The sequence below is a fragment of the Lynx rufus genome, unplaced genomic scaffold (genome assembly GCF_022079265.1).
Source record: "Lynx rufus isolate CCGP_SWC_20201006 ecotype Redwood Valley unplaced genomic scaffold, mLynRuf1.p SCAF_8, whole genome shotgun sequence".
Taxonomy (NCBI): Eukaryota; Metazoa; Chordata; class Mammalia; order Carnivora; family Felidae; genus Lynx; species Lynx rufus.
In genome coordinates this window covers 79,887,124-79,907,050 of record NW_025814896.1, presented here as the reverse complement: position 1 = coordinate 79,907,050, position 19,927 = coordinate 79,887,124, and the positions used below count along the sequence as shown (strand labels likewise).

At 36.4% G+C, this 19,927-nt stretch overlaps 1 protein-coding gene across 1 annotated transcript in view; it reads left to right on the top strand.

Annotated features, from left to right (window-relative positions):
• Positions 1-19,927, top strand: part of XPO1 (exportin 1) — a 44,857-nt gene that overhangs the window by 5,124 nt on the left and 19,806 nt on the right. The window contains exons 3-4 of the mRNA XM_047068432.1: positions 4,140-4,241; positions 7,673-7,745. Coding sequence (XP_046924388.1) covers positions 4,140-4,241; positions 7,673-7,745 — 175 coding nt within the window. The remainder of the gene's footprint in view (positions 1-4,139; positions 4,242-7,672; positions 7,746-19,927) is intronic.

Sequence of the window (19,927 nt, the reverse complement as noted above, 5' to 3'; positions counted from 1 at the left end):
GGGGCTTTTGGTCAGCATTCTTGTCTCCAAAAGTCTTCCTGAAAAAGTTATTCCATCCTTACCATGTAGTTGTTTCTTTGTGCTGTGCATTCACTGTGGAGCTTTAAGCTTCATTTCATTCTAACATGCACGTATGGAAAGCAGCTGCTTTTGGAAGAAAGTATGGAAGTAAGGTTGGGCTCAACTTTGAATGTATTCGAAGCACAAGTCTTGTCGCCTTTAGGAAAATGGGCATTTAATTTTGTCACGTTGCTCAGCTGCTACTGCTGTTTAAATCTTTGTTGTTTTTTAACTTGGCTCACAACATCTAAAACTATGATGGATAAACAAAGAGACCGGTGTTTTTCTAGGCTTAAAACTAAGAAGTAGCAGTAATTTTTTTTTTTTTTTTTTTTTTTTTTAATCATGAAGAACATATTGGTACTGGGATACCTGGCTGGTTCTGTTGAGTTCAAGCCCCATGCTGGGTGTAGAGATTACTAAAAAAGTAAAGATAAATACTTATCAGAGGTGATGCCACTTTTAGTAACGTTTCACAGTATTGAGAGTTAATGATTTGTTTTAAATTTGACTTTTGAGTAAAATGTAGGCTTAGAAAAGTTTTCATATTTTCTAATTTTGTTCTTTTTTTTTTTTTTTTTTTTTTTTTTTGAGAGAGAGAGTAGGACAGGGATAGAGAGAGGGAGACTGAGAATCCCAACCCGGCTATCAACACAGAGCCCGACTTGGGGCTCAAATAAACCATGAGATCTCAACCTGAGCTGAAATCGAGAGTTGGACACTTCTGAGCCAACTGGACACCAACTGAGCCACCCAGGCACCCTTAAATTTTCTATTTATCAAGGCAAAATAAACTTTCCCCAAAATAAGAATTTTATGTTTAGTTATATCATAAGATGAATAGGTTGTGTAAAGATAATTGCAAACTGTTATATTGTAGATAAGGAAATGGAGGCTGAGAGCTTAAAGTCAGCTGAGAACTTTTTTCTGAAAGTCATGTTTTTTAAATTCTAGTTCAGTGTATTTTACATGTGCCACCTTTTGAGGGTCTTATTTTGAATAAAAAGAAGCATAAAGCTGTTGTGGAAAACATGTTTTTAGTGATAGAATCTTGATTTTAGTCCAGTAAGGTTTCTAGTCACTACTCTAGAGTCTCAGCCACAAGGTTACCAACTTACTGAAGACAAAGATGGTGGGGTTTGTAAAACCACCTGTTATAGTACCTGATACTTACAAGGCATTCTATTTAAAAGGTACTTTGGGAAGTATAATGAAGATTTACCATATGTGATGTAAACTCATTGTGTTTTTGTTTTGTTTTGTTTTTTTAATTTTTTTTTTTTAACGTTTTTATTTTTGAGACAGCATGAGCAGGGGAGGGGCAGAGGGAGAGAGGGAGACGCAGAATCTGAAGTAGGCTCCAGGCTCTGAGCTGTCAGCACAGAGCCCGACGCAGGGCTCAAACTCACAGACTGTGAGATCATGACCTGAGCTGAAGTCGGACACTCAACCGACTGAGCCACCCAGGCACCCCTAAACTCATTGTTTTAAAATACAGTAAGGTTTCTTAATTTTTTCCAGTTTCAAAATAATGTACTAAAAAATGGCAACTAAAGGACTACATAAAAGTATTTTTCTATTTTTAACCAAGTTAGGCAGCCAGGGGGGAAAAAGATATATAGAAGAGTTGGGTGTTTTCTCCAGTATTGTGTGAGGTGACTTGAACTCAGTCTATTGCTTAGCAACTAAAATACTTTCACCATTCAGTAAGTAACACAGGGAGATAACAAATTTTCTCTTCCTTTAGTTGCCTTTTTCTTTTTTAGCTCCTTTTGGAGTTTTAACTTAATAAAAAAATATTATAGAAGGATAGTGTGGTTGGGGCAAAATTAAGACCCTAAGATGGAAATACTAGAAATAACTTCAGAGAGTAAAATGACCGCTAAAAGGAAGGGACATGATTTATGCAGAGTTTTAATGAATGGTTAATAGTGTAGGGAGTATTCACTACGTGCACAATGGTCATCACTTCAAAAGTTCTGACAGTGTCTTAACAAAATATTATTAGGCATGGATCTTTGGTATTCTTATTCTCTTGATATTTGTTACTATTTTATGTGTAAGACTATAACTAGTTAGAAATGAATAGATCTAGTTAGATGCTCTCAGGGAGAGAATCAAAACATTTCTAAAGTGTGCTTTGGCCCTAGATAACTCAGTTCACTATTCTTTTAGCTTTTTTTCATCATATAGCATAATTATAACTCCATAAAACTATTAGTCCCTTAATGAAGTCAGATCCAAAATACTTACATAATAAGAATTTATACTCTGGCTTTAACCCTATGTATATTTTTAGGTTGGAACCCAGGCAACTGGTTTTCCTTCCAGGTTACATGGTGGTTCTGGTGGTGGTGTCAAGGTGCAAAACCACTACTTAACATAGTTGGGTGTATATTTCTCAGTTCTTCTAAACAGTAAGCAGTGTCTATTGCTGATTGGGTGGTAGGTAGGGAAAATCACCGTATTTGCTACCTAAGGAAAATAATGCTTAACATTAAAGCCAAAATAAGGAGCATGATTTTTTTTCTTCTGTAAGTTTGAATAAAAGCTAAGTTAAAGAAGATTATGAGGTGTCGGTCAGAGAAGGTTCCAATTGGAAGGCTTCTTTTCCCCTTTTTGATGCTTGCTTATAAACTCTTAACCAAGTTGAATCAATCTGACAGAAAGGTAATTGGCATTCTAAAGCCATCAAACTTTTTGATTTCATGTGTTAGAAACAGGTAAAAGGTAATTAGGGAGGATCCAGTTGAGCTACAAAACTGCCTTTAAAGGTCAAAAGATTAAGCTCTTGAAAAAAAAATCAGAATTAACAGCCTTTGGTAAAATGTGTTCATCTCCATGAAAAACTATAATGATTAAAATGAAGATACATAGTATCAATATGGTGAGATCTCAAACTCCATTGTCAGTCATACCTTGCAATAAAGCTGAAGGAAAGTGTCAAATGAAAAGAGCAAATTGTAGGATTTTTATAGTATGTTATTCATGTAAAATTTAGTGACCACACAACTGTATTGTTTATGAAATTTATACACATGCTGTGAAGACATGGACAGAAAAAGACACCAAATTCATGAAAGTGATTACCTCTACAGAAGGAACAAAGGAAGGAAATGGCATTGGAGAAAGGTATAAAGGTGATTGCCAAAAGTTTTAGATCTTCTACGTTTAAAAGAAAAACAGATACAAGTAAAACAAAATGTCAGTATTTATTCTAGATCATGGCTATATACTAGGTTTTTACTATTTCTGGGTTTGTATTTTAAAGATAATGAAACGAAGTTTTTGAAATAAGATCGGATTTAATATGACATTTAGAGGAATTTGAGAGAGTGTAAAACAGATGTATTTACCATAAACTTAGACTTTTTAAAAAGGGTTTAAGGATCTTCATGTTTTATATATATCTACAGGTATTTGAGGTTTGTGGCCTTACTTAGACCTAGTTTTTTTCAGTCTTCCTATGAGATCTATTTTTATAGTAAAGTTTGTTAGAGGTATCTTGGTAACTTGTAAGGCAGAGTGTACCATTACATAATTTATCTAAGTATCTGAATTTTTATATGTTGCTTTTGGTTGATTGTAAATGCTGAGAACTCATTTACATTAGTCTTTGTTAGCATTGGTTGAACTTAAGATCCGTTTTGAGGATACCAAATAAAGTAGATGGCAAAAAAAAAAAACCTATTGTTTCAAAGGGGTGAATATTCCCATTTTAAACTGAAATTTGGGATGACTAGGTGGTTCAGTTCTGCTCAGGTCATGATCTCATGGTTTGCTTTGTGAGTTCAAGCCCCACATCAGGCTCTGTGCTGACAGCGCTGAGCCTGCTTGGGATTCTCCCTCTCCCTTCCCCCATCCCCTCTCAAAATAAATGAATTAATTTTAAAAAAAGAAATCGGATTTTAAGAGTGATAATGGACATATTTATTTGTATATGGACTCATTAATTTCTTGTGTTTCAGAAAGTTAATAGAATCACTGTCCCATTGGGATTTGTGCCTTGCTCGGTACCATTTTAATGAATGATTAAAAAGAACAAGTGAGCTTAAAATTATTTTCATGTAATATTTTAGCAAAGAATGGCTCAAGAAGTACTGACACATTTAAAGGAGCATCCTGATGCATGGACAAGAGTCGACACAATTTTGGAATTTTCACAGAATATGAACACGAAAGTAAGCAAGTGGTGGTTTTAAAATCCATTATTTCTTCTTTTCTTCCAGTCATAAACTTTGAGGAAGGTATCTCATTTTTAGTATTAGTGTTTGTTATCTCAAACATTTAATATTGTTAACTTATTTCAAAATTTAGTCTTAAACATAGAATTAATTCTTGCAAATAGTCCTAAGAATTATGAATGAAGTTTTGTAATTGGGACTAGAATGCAAGGTGGCTTTTTTTTGGTTGTTTTTTGTTTTTGTTTTTAGAATATGTATACAGATCTAAGTAGCATAAATTCTGGATGTTATTCAGATATGAAACATAACATCAGAGGAATTTTGGGCAAGTAATCAATATAATACAGGTTAGGCACCTCCAACACGAAGTTGTGTGGGCAGCAATAAAACCCTGCTCCATGGTAGCAATGCTCTTAATGGGACAGCACTCAGTTTTTATTTGCAATTGAAAAATGTTATAATTTGGGTCCTTTTTTCCTAGTTTGAACAGAAGGGTTGATCAAAATGTGTTTTGACTGTTTTAGGCTTGATGATTCACACTTCTCTTTAAACTGCCTTGAAGTAATAAAATACCATGCATGGCATTCTGTTTAATACACACAAGATTTCCACTTGGTATACATTGTGTTAAAACAGAAAATAGCCATTTTCACATCTGTTTCTGAAATCAGACTGTATTAATTAACAGTTTTAAAATATTGATTAGTTTTGACATCTTGTAAATTTTAGAGCAAAAATACAGTCCAGAACTTCCTCAAAGTGCTAACCTTAAGTAACATAATAGTGTTTGCCTGTTTGCTTGCCTGGTAAATTTTGCTTTTTATACTGACAGACATTACTAATGTTTAAGTTGATTTATCAACAGTATTTTTAAAAACTCAAATTTGTCTTGTGAAAAATGAGATGATTAGAGGAACAGAAAGAAAGCAACAGGTAAAGAATTCTTCAATTTACATAAATTACAAATGATTTGGTGCTAAATTTATGCACTATGACATTTGGCTTTTATGCAATCATTTTTTTTTCTTTAAAGATGTTAACACTACCTGATATTAATCATAATGTTCCATTATGTTGATTGCTTGTAATAGGAAGAAAAGGGGTGTCTTCCTGTGCAACTGACACAGCTAGGCTTTGACGGCAGGCCTCCACAAGGTCTACCCTTTTGATTCCCTTTAACTGAATTCTGTTCATCAATTGTTTTTGTTTCATGGGCGGTGGGAGGGGAAAGGGGAATTCAATGCATAAAATAAGTATTTCTAAGGGCTCAGTAGAAATTTCTACCATAGGGATCATTTCATGCATTTATTTTTTCATTTAGTCTTTGCTGTTATCTGTCCCTCATCTTCATAACTCAGCAGTGGATTTCTCAGGTCCTGAGATGTGACGCAGATACGTAAATAATTCTTTTGAATGATGTTTGGATTATTTATCAGTATCTCCAAAGTAGTCTTTTACTATTGGCCCCCAGATTTGGCTAACACTTAAGATTTTTAATCAAAATACTCTTATTTCAAAAAAATGTGGGTTCTCTTCATATGTAGAGTCTTAAGGTCTAGGAGAGGTTCGGTTTTGGGATATTATGATGATCTTTGTATCCCTTTGACTTGTGAAAGCTTTTATTGGGCTTAACTGCTTCGGCCAGGAGGGCAGAATGAGGAAAATATGAATTGTATCCTCCGCAAGCTTATGCTACCTTTTTACAGTTGGGGAAAGGACTTAGAGGTTAGTAAATAGGTAACTTAGGTAACAAAGTATCAAACATAAAGGAAGCAGGGTAATAGCCTTCAATTAAAAAGTGTAAGCTGGAAAATATGGGCTAAATAGGGCGAAGTTAAGAGATTTTGCTTCTTCCTGGTATATTTATGGTGGATTTTTAGTTTTTTAAAGATCTTTTTAATTGCTTGAGAATTAATAATATTCCATGTAGTAAGAAGTGCATTGTTTTGACTTAGCAAAACGTTGACAGTTTGATTTTGTATCTAGAAAATTAAAGTTTTTAGGGTAGTATGTTCTTAAAAGTTAATTTAAAATTTCAATCAGAATATCACCTTTTTTTGCCTATTTTTCTGAGGTCTAGACCTATAAAGGAATTATAAATGAACAGGATAGAAAGTTTCCCTATTTACTGCTGATTATGAAACCCTTTAATGGTATCAAATTTGTAATTTCAGAATTTTGCTTTGGCTTTTTTATTTTGGAAGTCTTTTTAAGGAATGTTCTGCAAATGTAGGATTTTAGTTGAAATGGCAAAATTTTCTTGAAAAGTATGAAATGTTAAAATGAAAGAAAACAGCAAAAACGTTTACTATTTGAGCACAATGTAGTTTGGGACAGTCTATATTGTGCTTTGGATAAAATTAGCATTCACATGATCCCTTTGGTTGAAATACTAATGCTCCTATTTTATTGTGTGATGACTAACCATTTTAAAGATGAACTCTTATTCTCAGCCAAAACTTGCAATCTGAGGTTATATGTCTATATATGAATGAGTTTATCTTTCAGGTATTATAACTAATTCTTCCCTAATTCAACCAGTTGAGATGTACCACAACAGTTTTGTCCCTTTTCTTCCTCCTGTCTATCCACACTAATTGGTCATGGTAATAATTTTGTGTAGTAACTTGTATAGCATTATAAATTGTTGTGAACATTGTTGACTATTTAGAGTGAGTAATGAGCAGGAGGGACAAAATGGCTTGAAAGTGGTATCTGTATTTATTAACGTACTTATATTTTTAGTAATGACTTTTATATTTAGGAAGGAATACCTGAAAGATAAATACAGATTGCAACATGCGTTTGTGTATTATTTTTGACTGTGCACAAAAGTTTATCTTTAAATTAGTAGAAATAGCAACTGTAAGGGTGGGATTAAAATTGAAAATTAAACCCTTGGGCTGTCTTGCTGCTCCTTAAGTAACACACCAGTGATGTTTGTAAACACTTTCTATAGAAAGTATCTGTGACAATACTTTAATACTTGGCCAAGAGCTTACAACTCCTAGAGGATGGTAGGGAGCTTGAGAGCATCCAAGCTGCTAAATTCTTAGGAGCCTGGTCGTGTTAAAGTACGTGAGCCTGTGAGCAGTCATTTATGCTGTGAATTCATATCTGGCTGCTACTTTTCCTTCTACAGATAAGCCCATTTGGCTGCTAAAGGGCTTTTTATTTGGTTCTTCCTCCTGGTGTGAGCATGTATAAACAGCAGGACATTAAATAGAGTAGTAAACAAAATGAGGAAAATGCATGAAAACTCAGTATATGGGTGAATAGATCCTTGTTTAATATATGTAATTAAACTTGGTAGCATAATGTTTTTGAAACTTTAGATGTAAATGTGTGAATGTCTGTCCATTTGTGAATCCTGAAAATTGCCAGTCTTATAGCAATATGTTCACATGGTTCTATTCTCCAATTTTCAGTATTATGGACTACAAATTTTGGAAAATGTGATAAAAACAAGATGGAAGATTCTTCCGAGGAACCAGTGTGAAGGTAGGAAAATGCTTTGAAGAATTGTAAATCCAGAATTTTATTATTTTTGGCATTTGTATTATAGTTGAATATCAGATGGGGGATTGTTAAATCTTTAGTAGTTTATTATGCTTTAATGGAGATTATGGCTTTCTTCATGTAGCAAAGCAGGGGGAGGAATTAGTTTACCTTTTGGGGGAAAGAGGAGGCCAAAGCGGTTGAACTGTTTACAATAAGTACCGTGATAAAAAGTATATATCAACTTCTAGTTAATTGGGACCATGTTTGAAGTGAGTGAAATTTGAATGTGTGTTCTTACACATGGGTTTAAGTTTGCCAAATGGTAACTGACAAGTGATAAGTACTGTAGTACCTGAAATAATACGTCAATTTAACAAAGCAAAGGAAAAACGAAATTTTAAAAGTCACAAGGCTTTACCTTTGGAAATTCTGGGCGAGCGCTAGAAGATATGGACTTCTAACTTAAGGAAAGAAAAGAAAATTAGGATGTGATGATGCTTGCTATTCATATTTAACTTTTGCCTTTGTACTGTCTCAGTAACAGTCCTGTTTAAGAAACTTGGGGCAAGCTTAATCTCTTGGAGTATATTGATGTAGTTACTTCCAGTTTTCATATACTGCCTCTGTCACCTACTTTATATCCCTTGTTAACCTCTGAAAAATATATAAGTACAAGCCTGAACTTTATAATGGGGAGTATGCTACTACTGGTGGCAGTTTTTTCTATTAAAACCAGTCTCCTGTCTTGGACTGTTGATCTTTAATATGTCTTTTTTCACTTGCTTTTTCATGTCTTTTTTATGGTGGAGTAATGACCTGGATTTACTCAGCTGGTCTTTCTCTAGAAAACTGACATCTTTCTGGCATGTTTTTTATAGGTGAATAAGACAGTTTTTAATGGCAGTATCCTTAATGTACCATAAGCCATAGAGTAAGAATGAGAGTACAGGGGGAAATACTGCCTTCAAAAAAAGGTTCCTATTTCTTTAAATATTTTATTTGGGGTAGAAACTATTTTAGATCATGTTGTGTGACCTTCTCAGAAGTTAGTAAGTCCAGTTTGTTTGGACCAAATAGATCCTTCATATCTCGTCACTGCCCTTTAGGGATCTTCGGAGCACTTCTCGTTCCTTTGCTGCTGTTAAGTCCCTCTTTTGTTTCTAAACACATAGTCCTCTGCCTCTTACCACATAAGGATTGCACTAGATGATTCTTCGACATTTTTCTGACTTTGAAATGAAACAATTTATAATGATACTAGCTGATCATGGTTCTCCATGAAAAAATTTCTCCATGAAAAAATTGGAGGCTAAAGGGTTCCCTGAGGATTTGACATTTTTAGCCTTCTGCATGAATGAGAGTAGTAGTAAGTTTTGGTTTTTATCATAAAGTCCCAGTGCTTCTCATGTTTATGTGTGTCAAATGTGCACATACTCCAGGGTGTGTAAAACTGTTTACTTTTGAAAACCTGTCATGTTTGAAAAAACTGGAGAGAGACATGGTGATTATTCTGCCTGTAACATTTCTAGACAAAAGAATATTATTAAGAAAATTGAAGTGAATATATATTTACAGTATTATACTGTATATAATTTTTTAAATGCACATATGAATGGACCCATCCACTTCAAGCCTGTGTTGTTCAAAGGTCAGCTGTTATCTATAAAACAATTTATCAGGGGCACATGGTTGGCTTAGTCAGTTGAGCATTTGACAATTTTGGCTCAAGACATGATCCCAGAATCATGGGATGGACCCCGGAGTTGGGCTCTGCATTGAGCATGGAGCCTGCTTAAGATTCTCTCTCCCAAAAAAAAAAAAAAAAGATTCTCTCTCCCAAGGTTACTGGGTGGCTCAGTCAGTTAAGCATCTGACTCTTGATTTTGGCTCAGATTGTGATCTGACGGTTCATGAGTTGGAGCCCCATGTTGGGGTCTGCACTGACAGTGCCGAGCCTGCTTGGGATTCTCTCCCCCTCTCTCTACCCCTCCCCACTCGTGCTCACTCTCTAATTGAATAAATAAAATAAAAAACCTCTCCCTCTGCCCCCCCTTGCATGTGTGCTCTCTAAAATAAAAAAATAAAGATTTATCAGAATCCCCTTTCCCCTGGTATTTCTCTTAAAGACTAATGATAACGATTAAGTGGGATCTAAACTTTATAAAAACCACTCACATGATGGTTGCCATTGTCAGTGAGGTCATTACATGGAGGAAAAAGTGGTATAACTTCTAGGATCTTTCATAGGCTTGTTGGAAGAGCATGTAATGTGCCTCCCAGAGAATGTGAATTCCAGATTTAAATAGGCAACAACAACTTTGCATGATGCATTTAGTGTGATCGTGTTTTTAAAGTAAAACATTGGGGGGGAAATTCAGTACTCTCTGAATTTTCTAATTAATTTAAACGTTGTCAATCCTGGTAGGGTTCTCCAATCTTAAGCTTTCTTATCCCCCAAAGTACACTAAGTTTTCTGAGTGTTACTTTTATTTCATCTTTAAGTAACTTAAGTATTGGGAATAAGTTTGTGTAACCCCCAAAATAATGTATATTCTTTTTATCTACAACTGTCATGTTTTTTAAAGCTGTTGTCTCCACTTGGTAGCTATTCCTTGTCCATCTTCCTTAGCATATATATTTATTTACCTAGTACATATATTGTGTTTCTGCTTAGTACAAAGCATTAGTTGGTATTAAGTCTATGTAAGTGTATCCCTATACCAACATGCAGTAGTTGGGAAGATAATAGAAAAGTTAAATAAGGTATATATAATGAGTGCTACTCTCACTGTAAAAGAAGGGGATGATGATCAGGCTGAGCCCTTTAAACCGCTCCTTCATGTAAATGGCAGTATTTTAAAGGAAGAAAACATTTGCACAGACAGCAAGCCAAAATAACTTACATTTTTCCAAACTAGTTTTTTTTGTTTATGTTTGTTTGTTTTGAGAGAGAGAGAGAGAGAGAGAGAGAGAGAGCGAGCGAGCGAGCCTGAGCTATGGAGGGGTAGAGAGAGAATTCCCCAAGCAGGCTCCGTGCTGTCAGTGCAGAACCCACAGAGACTGACACGGGGCTCAGTCTCAACAACCATGAGATCATGACCTGAACCAAAATCAACAGCTGGATGCCTAACTGACTGAGCCACCCAGGCGCCCCAGAGAATTTTTGTTTCAATTAAAATTTTTTTATTGAAGTAAAATTGACACACAGTTTCAGGTGTACAATGTAATGCCATGCTCACCGTAAGTGTAGCTTCCATTTGTCACCATACAATGCTGTTATAATATCATTGACTATATTTTCTATGCTGTACCTTTCATCCCTATGATTTATTCCTTCCATACTGGAAACCTGTACATCCCTGTCCCCTTCAGCCTCCCCCTCCTTTAGTGTTTTATTCTTCATTTTTGAGAGAGAGCATGAGCAGAGGAGGGGCAGAGAGAGAGGGAGACACAGAATCTGAAGCAACTCCAGGCTCTTAGCTGTCAACATAGAGCCTGACTCGGGGCTTAAACTCGCGATCCGCAAGATCATGACCTGAGCTGAAGTCAGACGTTTAACCAGCTGAGCCACCCCTTCATCCCTTTACCCCTTTTGCTTCTGTGTAACCATCTGTCCTCTAGGTAGCACTAGTTTTCTCTTTATATATGGGTATGTTTCTGCTTTGTTTTGTTGGTTTATTTTGCTCCTTAGGTTCTGCATATAAATTAAATCATGTGGTATTTTGTCCTTTTCTGACTTAGTTCACGTAGCATTATACCTTCAAGAACTCATTGTTTTTTGTGGCTGAGTAATAATCCTTTGTGTGTGTGTGTATTTAACCCCACATCTTCGTCCATTCATCTGTCGATGAGCACTTAGGTTGCTTCCGTATCTTGCGTATTGGAATTAATTGCTGCAGTAAACACAGGGGTGCATAGATCTTGTGAATTTGTGTTTCCATTTGAGTAAATCCGCGGTAGTAGAATTACTGGATCATACGGTATTCCTATATGTAAGTTTCTGAGGAACCTGCACATACTTTTTTCCACAGTGGCTGCACCAGTTAACATTCCTACCAACCATGCAAGAGGGTTCTTTTTTTTCCATATCCTTGCTGTGGATTATTATTTCTTGTGTTTTTGATTCTACCATTGTGACAGATGTAAGATGATCTCTCATTGTGGTTTTGGTTTGCATTTTCCTAATGATTAGTGATGTTGAGTATCTTTTCATGTGTTTGTTTGCCATCTGTATGTCTTCTTTGGAAAAATAACTATTCAAGTCCTCTGCCCATTTTAAATCAGATTATACGGGGGATTTTTTTGATATTGAGTTGCAGGCTTTTATGTATTTTTGATGTTAACCCCTTATTGGATAGATCATTGGCAAATATCTTCTCCCATTCAATAGGTTGCCTTGTTTTGTTGATGGTTTCCTTTGCTATGCAAAGTTCTTTTATTTTGGTGTAGTCCCAATAGTTTAATTGTGGTTTTGTTTCTTTTGCCTGAGGAGACATCTGTGCTAGGTCTAAGAGATTACTGCCTATGTTTTCTTCTAGGAGTTTTAGATTCATGTCTCATATTTAGGTGTAACTCTGTTAAGGTGTGTGTGTGTGTGTGTGCGCGCGCGCGCGGTGTAATAAGAAAGGGGTATAATTTCATTCTTTTGCATGTAGCTGTCCAGTTCTCCCAACACCCATTTGTTGAAGAGACTGGTTGCTAGACACTGAAGTAATTAAAGGTACACTAGGACTGTTAGTGATGTTGATTATCTGGGCTGCACATCAACATGAATTTTTCCAGCTAACCCTCCTCCTTTTTTAAAAATAATGTTTGCATTTGGATTAGAAAATTCTAATTAGAATTAGAAATTCTAATTTGATCCTCCCTGGGAAAAAAAATTTATCTGTATAAAGATAGCTTTATGTTTTGTTTTGTTTTGTTTTCAACCAGAGGAACATGATTTAATCTGTTAAGGCATATGGCTTACATGTCCTTTCTTTTTTTTTTTTTTTTTTTTCTTTTTTTTTTTTTTTTTTTAACATTTTTTATTTATTTTTGGGACAGAGAGAGACAGAGCATGAACGGGGGAGGGGCAGAGAGAGAGGGAGACACAGAATCGGAAACAGGCTCCAGGCTCTGAGCCATCAGCCCAGAGCCCGACGCGGGGCTCGAACTCACAGACCGTGAGATCGTGACCTGGCTGAAGTCGGATGCTTAACCGACTGCGCCACCCAGGCGCCCCTACATGTCCTTTCATTTCATGAGATGAGAACTTACTATAGTTGAAAAGTCGTGGTCAATTTATGAGTAGTCCCAAGTGATAAAGTCATAATTGGACATTTTGAAAGTTTGGGTGCTTAATTAAAGGTAGTTGGGCAATTAAGTTCCTGAGTTGTATACTTCTGTGTTTTAATTTGAGTAAGTTGACAAATCCAGTTACCCAAAAGATTTTTACTCCGTGCCCTTCCTATGGAATGAGGCATATGGTACATTTATTTGTTTGTTTTAAGTTTATTTATTTTGAGAGAGAGAGAGAGCAGAGGAGGGGAGGAGAGAAAGGATCCCAAGCAGGCTCCGTGCTCCCCACGCAGAGCCTGAACCAGGGCTTGGACTCACAAACTGTGAGACAGTGGCCTGAGCCAAAACCCAGAACCGGACACTTAACCGACTGAACCACCCAGGTGCCCCCATGGTACAATTATTAGTATGATCTTTATGCAAAATATTTTACTCCTCTGAATCTTGACTGCTTTGCAACCATTTTGGGATATGATAGAAAAGGTAATGTGTATAAAGCCCCTGGGCCCTTCTAGGTGCTAGGTATGAATAAACATCCGGCATGTGTTTCGCCAGTCTCTTTCCACAAAAATGTATTCGTTTCACCAAATAACCTTGAAATTTCTGCAGTAGCTTCCTAACTAGGCTCCTTAATACCTACTTTTGTGTGTCCCCTATATTTACCACAAAGGATTTTACCATGTTTCGTTTATTATTTTCCCAAACAAGGGATTTTAGTGCAGAGAATTGAGGGGGTTGATAAGGCCAGGAAAGGGCCATTGAGGTAACTCAGATGTTAGTAAACACAGGAAGCAGCTACTAACCTTAGGGAAGGGGGAACAAAAGGAAAGAGATGGTTATCAAAACCTAGAAGCTGTTCACTTATACAATTTGATAAGAAGTTTGACTTAAGCATATACCCATGAAACCACCACTGTAATCAAGGTCTTCATCTTTGTGATTGCCTTCTTTTTTACCCTTCCTCCTCCCCAGTCTTTCTGTCACTTACTTGATTAGCTGGAGTAGAATGGCTGGATAATATGGTAGGTGCATGTTTAACTGCCAAACTATATTCCAAAATAGTTGTATCATTTTACATTCTCACTAGCAGTACAGTTGACCCGTGAACAGTGTGTGTGAGGGGTTAGGGAAGCTGACCCCCTGGCAATCACATACCTGTGCAAAACTTTTGATCCCCCAGAATTTAACTACTAATAGCCTACTGTGTGTTGCCTCATTGATAACAGTTGATGAATACATATTTTGTATGTTGTATGTGTTTTATACTGTATTCTTAAAGTAAGCTAGAGAAAAGTGTTAAAATCATAAGGAGAGTACATTTACAGTACTGTACTGTATTTACCTAAAAAACCCACGTATAAGGGGATCTGTGTGGCCAAACCTGCATTGTTCAAGGGTCAACTGTAATCAATAAATCTTAAATAAACGGTTGTTTTGTGATAAAATATACATAAAGTATACATAACCATTTTAAGTGTGTAGTTCAGTGTTTGTAAATACATTCATAATATTGTACAACCATTATCACTATCAATCTCTAAAGTTTTTCATCCCAAATTGAAACCCTACCCATTAAACATGAGCTCTCCCATTATACTGTCTCCCCAATCTCTGTTAACTACTTAACTACTGTTATGCTATCTGTCTCTGTGAATTGCTTATTCTAAGTAACTCCTGTAGGTACAATCATTTTTATGTGTGTCTGGTTAACATCACTTAGCACATGTTTCCAAGGTTTGTCCATGTTACAGCCTTCGATATCTGAATTTCATTTTTTTAATGACTGAATAATATTCTTTTGTAGTCTATACCACATTTTTATTGGTTCATCTGTGGGTGGATGTTTGGGTTGTTTCCATCTTTTTTGCCCATTATAAATAATGATGCTATAAATGTAATAAAATTTAAATTCCTTATATATCCTTTATAGTTCTTGTTCAATATCTGAGGCCATAAAACCCTTTTAAGAGTGATCGATGTTCTGGGGTACCTGGGTGGCTCGATCAGTTAAGCTTTGGACTTTGGCTCAGGTCATGATCTCATGGTTCAGTTCATGAGCTCAAGCCCCATGTCAGGCTCCACACTGGCAGTGCAGAGAGTCTGCTTGGGATTCTCCTCTATCTCTGCCCTTCCCCACTTGTGCTTTCTCTCTCATTGTCAGAATAAACAAAAGAGTGATCATTGTTCTTAAGCTTGTTCCTCCTGAAATTACTAAACATGCAGGTAATAATCGTTCTAGCCTATCTGTGTGAGCCCTGGGTTAAGAATTCCCGCTTTTGAGGGGTGCCTGGGTGGCTCAGTTGGTTAGGCGTCCGACTTCAGCTCAGGTCATGCTCTTGCGGGGTTCCTGCGTTTGAGCCCCGCGTCGGGCTCTGTGCGGGCAGCTGAGAGCCTGGAGCCTGCTTTGGATTCTGTATCTTCCCCTCTCTCTGTCCCTCCCCCATTCGCACTCGGTGTCTCTCTCTCTCTCTCATTCTCTCTCTCAAAGATAAACATTAAAAATTTTTTAAAATTCCCACTTTTGAATTGATTTAGCTGTCTCTCATTTTGCTATATATATATATATAACTATATTTTAGTGTCTGTCTTTCTGATGGTCACTGTTGGTGGTTAGATGGACAGATGTTTGTGATAAATTTATGGCACAGGGAAAGAACCTTACTTTCAATTAAAATGGCTCTGATGGAGAAATGTACCAAACTTGCATTGTTAGAGCTTAAGAATGTAAAGAAATATTTAAAGTGGAATTGGAGGGGCACCTGACTGGCTCAGTCAGGAGAGCATATGACTTGATTTGAGAGTTCTGAGTTTGAGGCCCACATTGGGGTAGAGTTTACTTAAAATAATAATGCATAAATAAATTTATAAAGTGGAATTGGATACTTTTAAGTATTGCACAGTGGTTGGAACTGGGGTGAACTCAGTTTTATCTGTAGTTTTGCTTTTATAATAATAGTGTGTTGAGATTTTGTTTTCTGTAATATGTAAAAATTAGCCACTGTGAAAGAGGAATCAGAATGTGCAACTTTTTTTTTTTTAATACTTATTTTTGAGATAGAATGAGTGGGGGAGGTGCAGAGAGAGAGGGAGACAGGTATGAAGCAGACTCTGCACTGACAGCAGAGAGCCCGTTGTGGGGCTCGAACTCAGAAACTGCAAGATCATGACCTGGGCCAAAGTTGGATGCTTCACCAACTGAGCCACCCATGCACCCCCAGAATGTGCAGCTTTTTTATTCAACATATTTTATAATTTGTCTAGGAATGCAGTTTTTCTTAGTAGGTAGAATCATGTATTTGGTGGAAAAGTTGCTGACAATCTATCACTGACCAGATAGGATGCTAAGGTAGAACCTTAAGTAAATTTTGAAAAGTAAGGCTTTTGCTCCCAGGGGACTATGACACCAACAGGAAGTTGTAGTCAGTAATGAGTTCTCATATTTTAAATTTGAAATTTATAGTTTTAGTGAATCCTCTTTATGAAATTCAGGTTTGGTAATGGATTTCTTTTACCCTGTCATTATCCACTTTTTGGAAGATATTCCTAGATGCAAGTAGCTTGCAAGATGATGTGTAACTTCTAAGGCAGGATGATGTTTATTTTATATTTTCTAATGTTTATTTTTGAGAGAGAGAGAGTGTGAGCAGGGGAGGGGCAGAGGGAGAGGGAGACACAGAATCTGAAGCAGCCTCCAGGCTCTGAGCAATCAGCACAGAGCCTGGACACAGGGCTTGAACTAAGAAACTGTGAGATCATGACCTCAGCTGAAGTTGGATGTTTAACCCACTGAGCCACCCATGTGCCCCAGGATGAGATTTATTTTAATCTTACCTTTTAACTAGCTAAAGTTGACATGCTCTCTACTTTCAGTAAGTTTATGTTGACTGTTTAGCATTGCTTGTTTTTTTATTTTAATGTTTATTTTTGAGAGAGACAGACACAGCATGAGCAGGGGAGGGGCAAAGAGGAAGGGAGACACAGAATCTAAAGCAGGCTCCAGGCTCTGAGCTGTCAGCACAGAGCCCAATGTGGGGCTTAAACTCATGAACTGTGAGATCATAACCTGAACTGAAGTCCGACACTCAAGTTACTGAGCCACCCATGCACCCAAATTGTTTATTGTAAATAAGACTGTCAGAAGACATTTTTCTTTACCTTGAGAAAATAGATTATAAGAGATAAATGCATAAACATGGATTTGAAAATTTTGCATCATAATATGCTTTTCCATGACTAGTTTGCCATTTTTATGCTAGTGTAGATTTTAAAGAAAATATACATGGCCAGTCTTTTTTAAAAAACAGCACTTAAAAAAATAAAATAGCACTCTTCAGTACTTTGTAGGTTAATTTAAACTTTGGAGGTGAATTTTTGTTCAAATTGAGAAGAATAGAATGAGGAGCTATAGATAAAAATTTGTTAAAAGTGATTTTATGAATCCCTTGAAAAGCTTGATGACATAGTAACAGGAACATAATTGTGCTGAGATGTTATTGATTTTTCAAAAACTTTTTTAATTTTATATTTGTGTGTCTTATCGTTTCTTCATTCCCAAAGAGGAGCTTAGAAAGCTGCTGGAAGAAATATCCCAGGTTCTTCACATACACTTTCTGAATGATAGGAAACAGATAATTTTATATTAATAAGTTTTGACAGATAATAAAGTTTTATATGAATGTGTATAGGGAGTGCCTTATTTTAAGAAGTTTATATTATGTGAATGTCTCTTTTGCACGTGACAGACATGAATTCGTTTGGTACAAAGAATAAGACACTGAGAATATATAATTTTCTGTCAAATCTCAGATAATTTTCTGTTAAGTTTCAGAAGCTGAGCTTCTCTAATAGTTGTCAACATTTGGCTTTTCTGCCTTGATAAGCACGATGTCATTGCGCTATTTCTTTAGTTTTTATTTAAAAGTTTTTTTTTTTTTAAGCTTACTTGAGAGAGACAGAGACCATGCGAGTGGCAGAGGGCCAGAGAGAGAATCCCAAGCAAGTTCCACAATGCCAGTGTAGAGCCTGACTTGGGGCCCTAACTCACAGAACCGTGAGATCATGGCCTGAGCCAAAACCAAGAGTCGGACACTTAACTCCGCCACCTAGGCGCTCCATTTTGGTATTTATTTACAGTTGTAAAACTCCTCCTCATTGAGCTGCTTTTTTAAATTTTGGGTAAGCCATGGAATGTACTTGGGGAAGAAGTTAGAGTACTTAATGAAATAAGCTTTGTACCTAGCAATAGGAGATTCCAGACACTTTATGTGCAGCAGTACTTGATCAGAAAAGGCGTTCCGGTGTTCTGAAGGGATTGAAGTACTGTCATTTCAGAGTGACATTAAATTAAATTAATATTATATTGTCTGTGAGAAATTTCCATTTTTGTTTTCCTACTATTTTCATTATTTACGCTTTGCTTCATCTACAGGTGAACCTCAGACCTCTGAAAACAGGGAGAAGATACTTAATTGATTTAATTGGTAACAGAAGAGTTGAAGGATCTATTTGATCCTATTTTACTGTTCCCTGAGGTTGAGAAAAGCCTCCAAACAGATAATATATGTTCCAAATAGAGGCAGCAATAGTGGTTTTAGACATTGTTTCATTCCTTATGACAGATTAAGAAGAAAACTACTAAATTTCATATGGTATTGTCTCTCCTTTAACAGAGAGAAGGCAATATATTTGTTTCTGTTTTTAGGCTGTTTCCTGTGTTAAGAGGATTCAGAGGGATGTTTATTGTTGTTCATATTTTTTTAGAATTGTCATTTAATTTTTTAAAGATGCTTTAGTAGTAGTAATTTATGTAAAGAACAGAAGGACCAGCGATACCATATTTACGTTTTGGTTAAACCTTCTGGACACTAAGGATATGTGGGATTGTTTTGTGGGTTAGCTTAAATAATTGGTAAAATTTAGCTTTTTTTTTTTTTTAATTTTATTTATTTTGAGAGAGAACACTGGGGAGGAGGGAGGGAGAGAGAGAGGATTTCAAGCAGGCTCCATGCTGTCAGCACAGAGCTCTACACTGGGCTTGAACTCACAAGACTCTGAAATCATGGCCTGAGCTGAAATCGAGTTGGATATTTAATCAACTGAGCCACACAGGTGCGCACCTAGCTTGTTTTTTAAAACTGATGTATGGTTGTTAAAAGAAATGATTCATGTACAGAAGCACTTGTTTTAAAATAAGTTTGATACTCAGAGCACCTGGGTAGCTCAGTTGGTGACAGTGCAGAGCCTTCTTGGTACTCTCTCTGCCTCTCCCCTGCTCATGTGTGCTGTTGCAGTCTGAAAATAAATGTTAATAAAACAAATTTGATAATCTTATTTCCTTTTTTTAGTAGTCTTATTAAAACTAGACCTGATTTTGTGTCCACATAGCCTTCTTCTTGTTTTAAAATAATTTTAGACTGTAGAAATGTTGCCCAAAAAATATAGAATGCACTTAATACCTTTTGGTTTATTCTAATACTAACAAGCTTCTGCAACCATAATAAAATTATCAGAACCATAGCAGGGGGGGTGCCTGCGTGGGTGGCTCAGTCGGTTAAGCATCCGATTTCAGCTCAGGTCATGATCTTGCAGTTTGTGAGTTCGAGCCCCGTGTCAGGTTCTTTGCTGACAGCTCAGGCTGGAAGTTGCTTCAGATTCTGTGTCGTCCCCCGCCCCCCACCACCGTGTACTCCTCCCCCGCTCAATGTTGTCTCTATCTCAAAAATAAACATTAAAAAATTTTATCAAAACCATGAAAAGAACATTGGTTCGGTACTATTAACTGAAACATGCCCATTTAAATTTCACGTGTTTTTTCTAAAGGCCTTTTTCTGTTCTACAGCTTAGTGTGTTTTTTTTAGTGTTCTTATGTGTGATGGTTCTTAATCCTTGCTTGATACATCTTT